General features: G+C 39.8%; 1 protein-coding gene across 1 annotated transcript; it reads right to left on the bottom strand.

The window, feature by feature from the left end:
* Nucleotides 1–7,984: 7,984 nt before the first annotated feature.
* On the bottom strand, nucleotides 7,985–8,488 carry LOC147567037 (uncharacterized). The gene has a single exon (XM_086656652.1). The coding sequence runs from the start codon at nucleotides 8,486–8,488 to the stop codon at nucleotides 7,985–7,987; it is 504 nt and encodes a 167-aa protein (XP_086512778.1).
* Between the last annotated feature and the right edge of the window lie 1,380 nt (nucleotides 8,489–9,868).

The raw sequence follows: 9,868 nt of genomic DNA, 5'->3' as shown, positions 1-9,868 counted from the left end.
GGAAAGTAGATTGCTAGATGTCCTTAGAAACCACAAAGAGGCTTTAGGGTGGTCAATAGCTGATTTAAAGGGTATAAGTCCTTCTGTTTGCATGCACCATATCTACCTAGAGGAAGATGCTAAACCGTCTAGGGAAATGCAACGTAGACTTAACCCTCACATGAAGGAGGTTGTTAGAGCTGAAGTCCTGAAATTGTTAGGAGCGGGTATCATATACCCTATTTCAGATAGTACTTGGGTCAGTCCTGTTCAAACTGTACCCAAGAAATCAGGCATTACTGTAGTCAAGAACGAATCTAATGAGTTAATACCCACCAGGATAACCACTGGGTGGCGTGTTTGTGTTGACTACAGGAAATTGAACACGGTCACGAGGAAAGACCATTTTCCTCTTCCTTTCATTGATCAGATGCTAGAAAGACTAGCTGGGCATAGCTACTATTGTTTCTTAGATGGCTATTCTGGCTATAATCAGATCCCAATAGCCCCTGAGGACCAAGAGAAAACCACTTTCACTTGTCCATTTGGAACTTATGCTTATCGTCGGATGCCTTTTGGGTTGTGTAATGCACCCGCTACATTTCAACGATGTATGATGAGCATATTTTCAGATATGGTAGAGAGGTTTCTTGAGGTCTTTATAGATGATTTTTCAGTCTTTGGCTCATCATTCGATCAGTGTCTGCATCACCTCACACTCGTGTTGGTTCGATGCAAAGAGAAGAACCTAGTTCTAAATTGGGAGAAATGTCATTTTATGGTTCGCTCAGGAATAGTCTTAGGGCATGTCATTTCTGAAAAGGGCATTGAAGTAGATAAGGCTAAAGTAGAGTTGATAAAGAGCCTTCCAGTCCCTAAAACGGTCAAAGATATTCGATCGTTTTTAGGACATGCTGGATTTTATCGACGGTTTATTAAAGATTTCAGCAAGATATCTAGACCTCTTTGTAATCTTTTGGCAAAAGAGAACAAATTTGTCTTCGATGAACCTTGTCTAGAAGCCTTTGAGAAACTAAAACTTATGCTTACTTCCGCCCCTATTGTCCAACCTCCCAACTGGAGTACTCCATTTGAGATCATGTGCGATGCATCTGATTATGCTATCGGAGTCGTGTTAGGTCAACGTGAGAATAAACTTCTTCACGTTATATACTATGCCAGTAAGACGTTGAACGAGGCACAGCTAAACTACTCTACCACTGAAAAAAAGTTGTTAGCTGTAGTGTATGCCCTAGAGAAATTTGGATCATATCTTGTGGGTTCTAAGGTCATCATATTCTCTGATCACGCTGCATTAAAATATCTCCTTTCTAAAAAGGATGCAAAACCTAGGCTGATTAGATGGATACTCTTGCTACAGGAATTTGACATAGAGATTCGGGACAAAAAGGGTTCCGAGAATCTAGTAGCAGACCACTTGTCTAGACTTGTAGTCGAGTCTGTAGAAGACAAGTTACCCATGAGAGAGAGCTTTCCTGATGAGCAACTTTTTAGTGTCTCCCAATTACCTTGGTTTGCTGATATAGTGAACTATCTTGCTACTGGTCAAATACCCAAACACTGGACCAAGCAAGATCGTGATAAATTTCTATCCGAGGTAAAACGGTTCTTCTGGGACGATCCATACTTGTTCAAGTATTGTCCCGATCAGATCATTAGGAGGTGTGTTCCTGATAGTGAACAGTCCAAAATCATTTCCTTTTGTCATGATCATGCATGTGGAGGGCATTTTAGTGGTAAGAAGACGGCCGCAAAAATTCTACAATGTGGTTTTTACTGGCCGTCTATCTTTAAGGATACCCATGCATATTGTCTGGCTTGTGAACGATGCCAGAAGTTGGGAAGCATTTCACGTAGGAACATGATGCCCCTTAATCCTATTTTGGTAGTTGAGGTCTTCGATGTATGGGGCATCGATTTCATGGGTCCCTTCCCAAATTCATTTGGAAATCTGTACATTCTAGTTGCAGTTGACTATGTGTCAAAGTGGATTGAGGCGGTTGCTTCCAAAACGAATGATCACAAAGTTGTGATCAATTTCTTAAAGGAAAACATATTTTCACGTTTTGGTACACCGCGGGCAATCATTAGTGATGGGGGCACACACTTTTGTAATAGGCAGTTTGAGCTTTTAATGAAAAAATATGGTATTACCCATAAAGTGTCTACCCCATATCATCCACAGACTAGTGGTCAAGTCGAGGTATCGAATAGGGAGATTAAACGCATCCTGGAGAAAACGGTTAACACCAATAGGAAGGATTGGTCTTTACGACTAACCGATGCACTATGGGCTTACCGTACAGCGTTTAAGACCCCTATTGGAATGTCTCCATATAGACTAGTGTATGGCAGAGCATGTCACCTACCTGTTGAGTTAGAGCATAGAGCATATTGGGCTATCAAGCAATTGAATTTTTCGCTTGACAAGGCGGGTAGGGAGAGAAAGTTGCAACTCAGTGAGTTGGAGGAGTTGAGAAATGATGCATATGAAAGTGCTAGGTTGTATAAGCATAAGATGAAAATGTTTCATGATAAAAATATTTTAAGAAAAACATTTTCACCGGGTCAGAAAGTTTTATTATATAACACACGCTTGCATTTATTTCCTGGGAAACTCCGTTCTAGATGGTCAGGACCTTTCACGGTCAAGTTCGTTTATCCTTATGGTGCGGTTGACATTGAAGAAAAAAATGGTAGTGTGTCCAAAGTGAATGGACAACGGCTAAAACCATTTTTAGAGATGTTGAACGATACAGAGGATGTTTCTATCGAAGATCCTGTCTATCCAGACTGATCCGCTATGATCAGTTTCGTCTGGCTGAAGACGTTAAACTTAGCGCTTTCTGGGAGGCAACCCATGCATAGGACTTCCGAATCTGGTAACATCTTTCCTTACATCCTATTATTTTTGCATAGTCTTCAGAACATTGAGGACAATGTTCGGTTTAAGTTTGGGGATAGGGGATTGAATTTTTAGTCCTTATTTCAAAAATTCAAAAGGGTTCAAAATTTTTAATTTTTGAATTGAAAATGTGAGTCTAGTTGTTTTTGCTTGTTAATAGTTATAGAGTCTAGTTCGTCAGACTATCCGTTTGCTAAAGGTTTTTCCATGAATTTCGAGTCTTGAAGTTGCCTGTGCACTAGCCATGTGAGTGTTAGATAGGTGAAGAGTGGATTTTTCTGAGAGAACCTGATTAATCATTAGTGGAGACTTAACCTATGTGAGATTCTGAGCCTTTACAGTTTTGAGTGATCTCTTCTGAGCTAATTCCGAGTAGAATGAAGAGCTACTCAACCTCGCAATATTCATTAGAGCTCAGTTGATCTCTTGAGTTCAAACTTTACAACCACTAGGGATGTCATCAGGAAGTAAACCCTTCTCTTGTAGTCTGAGAAACTTGAACGCAATGTCAACTAGAGGAAAATAGATATCGTCCATCATTTAGAACCCTGAGAATAAGACATGAAGCAAAGTGGAGAAAAGTATACCCAAGGAAATTGTTGAGAAAGTAAGTTGTGTATTTTGAGTTGTATTACCAGAGGTTTAAAAAAAAAAAAAAAAAAAAAAAAAAAAAAAAAAAAAAGAAAAAGAAAAAGAAAAAGAAAAAGAAAAAAATGTTTATGTAGTTTTGTTTAAGCGTTTATCCCTGAAGTGGTTTTTTGAAGATTTGAAGACGTCGAGTTCTCAGGAGTTCTAGTAACATCATCATTATAGTCTATTAACCTCTAGGAAGCATTGTTAGATAGTTGATCAGGTGAGAAGAGTTGGTTAGCTTCCCCATTCCGTATTAGTGGTTGTTTCCTTTCTATGAGATCAGTCGTTTACCAAAAATTCAGTCCGTCTTTTTTAATGTGTTGAGTTTTCCTTCATACTCATACTCGCACATTGAGCGAACCATTTCCGAGTGACTTAAATTTTTGAGTGTATGACCGTGAGGCAGTAGTCGAGGCGAAATGTATTGAGAAGGTAATCGAGGTCCTGTCTATTTGGAACCGAAATGATACTCATATTGGCTGGTCATGTGCACTTTAGGTCTTGATTACTAATGAAGGGATTTTTAGCATTTGTATGGTTTGGTTAGCTTGGATTTCATTTCTATTAACTTTCGAAAGTTTACCGGATAAACATTTTTAGTTCATACCATATTTAGACCCTTCTGCATTTTTGAAATTTTTGAATTTTGTGGGTATATTCACTGCAAACCCTCACGAGACAAAACTCGTCCTTTAGGGTAACCTAGAGGTTTAACGGCTTGTTGCACGAGCTAAGTGCAATCGTGATTCCCTACGAAAGTGGTGAACTGGGCTTAGTTTTATTTTTCTGTTTTGCTCGAGGACTAGCAAAATCTAAGTTTGGGGATGTTTGATGAGACATGAAAATGTCCCATCTGAATATCTTAACTCGGGTTAGTTAGTCCAGTTCGAGCGGTTACTCTGATGATTTGTTTGATTTTCTTTCTCAGGTCTCATTTACGGAGTTCGATGCGAAAACATCGTGATAAAGACATACTTGAGGGGCATTTTGGTCATTTTAATGACAAGGGTATTATGGTCAATAGTAGTGCTCATGTGAAAGTAGAGTTCAAGACGAACTTGTGGGCGAAAACGGAAGTCGAATCGGAGTTCAGATGAGAAAGTTAGCCGAAGTCAAAGATTGGAGTCAAAGGCGATTGACCATGTTCTAGATGACACGTGGCAATGATCCAGTTTGGCGATATTGTTTAATCTGACGGTACGTGAAATATTCGGTATAGTGTCGGGTAAAGAAGAGGGTACTTTGGTTTTTCCGGAAACATGATTTGGTGCTTCACATGTAACGGCATCAGTACTCCCATTTCACATCCGACGGGCATTGTAACTCGCGCGAAGATCAGACGGTTATTGGTATTTGCTTCAGTGATCCGTGCATCATCCTAGTGTCCCTCTTAATGGTAGAGCCAACAGCTGCTGTTACCAAATCGAAGAGAAATATTTCTCTTCTCGGTTTTCTTGAGGAAAAAGGAAAGAGAGAGAGAACCGAGAGAGAAGAGATGGACAGTGAATAAGGTAAAAATGGAAAGAAGAAGCCGAGAAGGAAAGAGAGAGAGATTTGGGATTTCAATATCCTTCTCTCCTCCTATATAGTATATACTCGACTGTTAAGAAAGGAGGAGGCTCACGGCAGAAAAGAAAATTACAGAGGTTAGAAAGAGAAAGAAACAGAGAGAGATAACCGAGTCGATCATCATTACCATCATCATCATCTTCTATCTTCTTCCTTCCTCTTTTGATTGTAACCTTTTAGTGAGAGAAAGATTACATAGAGAAAGAGAAACAGGGAGGGAGACGGTTATAACAGTAGAGAGAGAGAGAGATTATCACTACTTTGATTTCTTTCTCGATTGCTTTTCTTATTCTTTTCCATCTTTATTTCTGCTTCTTAGTGACAGAGAGAGAGAGAGATTAAAGAGGAAGAGAGAAAGAACAAGAGAGAGACAGAGAGCTATTGTAGAGAGAGAGAGAAACAGAAATTCGGTTCAAAAGAAAACTATTTGATTTTTTTTGTGATCTTTTGATTTCTCTTGTTACTTTATACTTCTTAGTGAGAGAGAGGAAGATTACAGAGAAAGATAGAGAGAGATTACAGAAAGATTGAAACAGAAACAGAAAGGAAGAAGGTGAGAAAATTATTTTCTCTCAAGGAAAATATTTCCGGGAAGACGAGAAAATCGTTTTCCCGGAGGGTGCGTTTGGCAGATTTCTGAAAAAACAGAAGAAATCCTTTCCCTTAAGCTCTGTTTGGCTGAAACCTGGAAAAATAAAAGGAAAACTATTCCCTTAGGGTCTGTTTGGTTTGGGAAAAGCGAAAAAGTTAAGTTTTCTTCTTCCTCTCTTTATTTAATTTTCCAATTTATTTTATATATTATCCATGAGTAACTAATTTTCCTATCTAGGGTTTTAGATGAAGTTTCAATAATTATTCTAATGACAAATTTATTACAGTTTTTATTATTTTAACGATAATATCTTCCGGGTTTTTAGACCGTCCATGGACTGAAAACCTGAGTTATACAAAGAACTATCGAATTAGACCAAATTAAATTATCCTTAGAATTTTTAGGAAAACGGTTTCGAAAACCCTAGGTTCCCTTTATCTGAATATCAACTTTAATATTATTTAATTTTGAATTACTATTTATCTTTTTATTATTTCAAAAAAATATATTACCCATCAAATCATTTCTTGAAAACCTAATAGTTTTAAGATTAGAATTGAGATTCGACTTAGTCTCTGAGGAACGAACCGGTCTTACCGGAATTTTACAACTTGACACCCGTGCACTTGCGGGTGTAGACCTATTTAGGAAACTTTTTAGGCCCATCACAACATATAGGTGAGAGAGGTGTCGAAGTCCGGGAATTCATAATGATAAATTTACGATTACGTATGATCCAATCTAATGTGTCGAAGTATAATCGATGTTCGACTCCTAAAGTAGATGTCTCTAAGTACTACGTATATCCGGAGATCATACTTAGTCAAACAAACGTCATAATCGGTTAAACCCGAGTCATCGAAGGTGTTGTCTGGTCGCCTAACTATGTGAAGTGCATGACAAGACACATGAAATTATGACTAAGACTACGATCGATATCGAATATTTCGTTTCGTCTATTAACTATGCGAAGTGCTTGACAAGACACATGAAAATACGATCAAAACAATAATCGAAATAAATGAATATCAAATCATATTAAACATAATCACGAATTCATCACATTTCATCTCATATAATCGACACACTAAAGTTAGCTAATTATGGTTATTGAATAAGAAATGGAAAGAAAATGATGAGAGAATCCTCCTTTTTCAATGTGGTTCGAGGCTAAGATCGTTGGAAAATATGAGTTTTTAGTTGCAGCCGATCTCCCCTTAACAAATTTCTGGGTTCCCCATAGCGACCACCATCATCTTCTCTATTTAGAACACAACCTCCATTAAAGCTAACCCTAGCTTTCTCTCTCTACAAATTTCTACTCAAAATCAAATCAAACAACATGGGAAGCAAGGTCTTGATGTCGGAAGTAAAAGCCCTAAAGTTTCCGGCCAAGAAAGTGGCTGGAACACCATGAAAAGTCCGGCCAAAGAATGGAGAAATCCGGCCAAAACATGGAATACGACCATGAAAACTTAGATCCGGGCCAAAGGCATCCATCCCGTGCACGTTCCGAGCTAGGAAGCTTCCACCCAAGCCGTGCAGAGGCATCCGTGCTGTTGTATGTGCTGCTGTCCCGGCCGCTGTTGTTCCGGCCGGAGCCTGCTGCTCCATGTCGCGCACGCTGCTGCTTGCAGCTGCTAGACCCGAGCTGCCTGTCACGGGGTAAAGTTTTCGCTCCTACTTTAGCACCGTGCGGCACTTGACTTAGCTTCCTCCTAAGTAAAAGTCTAAGCCTTAACCTTCCCAAATGCCTAAGTAACCTTGACTAAATAGGCAAAGACCCAAGAAAGATAAGCTTCCAAAGTGTGCACCAACTAAAGAGAACTTTGATCTTTATTACTAAGAACTCTTTGTATACAAGAAGGCTTTTGGGCACGTTTCCCAAGTCACTCAACTCTCACACTATTGCTTTGAATCCTTACTTGGATGCTTTACAAATGAGGGGTGATCCCCTATTTATACTAGTTCCTATATACAATGGACGGTTGGGATTTACCCACATGTAACCCATCTAATGGCTATGGAAATCTCTAGATTACTTGGGCTCCAAGGATCTCTAGAAAACTCTCTCAAAATATCTCCATGCCATCTCTAGAATTCTCCTTGGGCTGGGCCAAAGAGATGCTCCAACTATGTACAATGCAGCCCGGAACATGTGTGTTGTTTGGGCGGCTAAGGAAGCTGCTGTCTGGGCTGTTGTGGTGCTCTCTGGTAGCTGTTGTCCGGCCCACTTAGCTGTTGTTTTATGCTCCAATCATGTGGGCTGTGACATTCTCCCCCACTTAAGCCGCAGACGTCCTCGTTGCGGTCTCCTCATGGTACTTGGCGATAAGATCCTTATGTTGCCATAAGGTGTCTTCATGCTCCCAGCTTGCTTCACTGTCTGGTAGCCCCTTCCATCGCACCAAGTACTCCTTATAGACGCGTCCTGCTCTGGAAACCCGCCGATGGGACTCGATGCTTTCTACCTCTTTGTCAAAGGAGGTAGTCATTGTCACAGGTGCTCTGCTGCTCTGGCCTCTGGTTGCATCTTCTGGATCCGCATGATAAGGCTTGAGGCAGCTTACATGAAAGACGGGATGGATTTTGAGATGTGCTGGAAGTTCCAACCTGTAAGATGCCTTCCCGACCTTCTTAAGTATGGGGAATGGTCCCTCATACTTCCTGATCAGCCCCTTGTGCACCCTTTGAAGGGACTTGAACTGGTTTTGGTTGAACTTGAGCATCACCAAGTCTCCAACCTGAAACTCCAAAGCACGCCTCTTTTGATCAGCGTATTTCTTCATCTTCTTGGCGGCCTTCTCTAAGTAAGATCTGGCAACGTCAAGCTCCTCTTACCATCCTTTGGCAACCTGAAAGGCTGCCGGGCTTGCACCCTTATACCCACCTGCAAGAGTAAGTGGGGTAAGTGGTTGTTGGCCTATAGCCAACTCAAACGGACTATGCCCAGTCGATTCACTCTTTTGCAAATTATAGCAAAACTGGGCAATGTCTAGGAGTTCCACCCAATTGAAGGAGTTGAAGGAGATGTCCTTCAACCAAGGTGACAATGCGAACAATTTGTCGGATAGGATAATTGATGTGTAAGATCATCAAGTCCGATTGATTTAGGGATCGTAGAGTTGTAGCTAGAGACCAACTACGATCGTCGAATTACGAAGTAATTCGCGGCTAACTTCGATCGGATCCTACAACGGGTTACACATAAGAGTGACAAATTGATCTAGGATATGACAAGTGGGAGTGAGATATAATCATGGGAGTGTCCCATAAACATATCTCATAGGCCTTAAAAGGAATTAGGCAAAGATAGTACAAAAAGGCCAAAAACAGGGTTTTTGGGCCTAGACCGGTTCGGGTACTTCTAGGACTCGGATTGGGCTGAATTTTGGAGGATTAATTGCTGATATAATAAAAATTATATCTGCCAATTTTCGTGGTGTTTGGACACATCCTCCTTAGGGAATTGAGAAAATATCAATAGTTGCTATTTTCGACTATTTCCCTAAATCTTATTCTAAAGGGTGTTTTGGGAAACCTAAAAGGAGGTGGATTCTTATTAGGGTTCTATATAAACACTCTTAGGGCAGAGAATAAGGTGTGAAATTTCTCTCTAAGCTTTCTTACTCTACCACATCAAGTAGAGAGGAGAAAGTGAGCTAATTCCCATTAACTAACTATCTAGTCAAAGAAGAAGGTGTTCTTCTCTCCAACCACCATTGGTGTGCTAGCTATACAACAAGGTGGGAGATCAAGTTGATTGCTCGTGTCCCAAGTAGAGGAGCTACACTTGAAGCTCTTGGTCTTCTTTAATCAATTCAATTAGTTCGAGGGAAAAGCGATTAAGGTAATCTACTATCTCCATTAGTTTAATTACTAGTTTTGCATGTGATCCTGGGAATACTAGTGTAGACATTAGATGTCCTATTTCCGCTATAAACACTAGTATAAGGGGTTAAATCCCTACAGTGGCGTCAGAGCCTCTTGCAATTAACTAGTTTTTGCTAAGAATCGAACTAGTTCATATTGGATATGATTGATAGTTTTATAAATTGAGTTTATAAAAGTATTTTAAAAGTCTTTTAAATATTTAAACTCACAATTTGATATTATTGAATGGGATTCAATGAATTTCAAATTGAGAATCAAATTGATGATCAAAAGTG

The sequence above is a fragment of the Eschscholzia californica genome, unplaced genomic scaffold (assembly GCF_041429995.1).
Source record: "Eschscholzia californica isolate CP2 unplaced genomic scaffold, dmEscCali1.0.p SCAF_1, whole genome shotgun sequence".
Lineage (NCBI taxonomy): Eukaryota > Viridiplantae > Streptophyta > Magnoliopsida > Ranunculales > Papaveraceae > Eschscholzia > Eschscholzia californica.
This window is presented reverse-complemented; position numbering and strand designations above follow the sequence as displayed.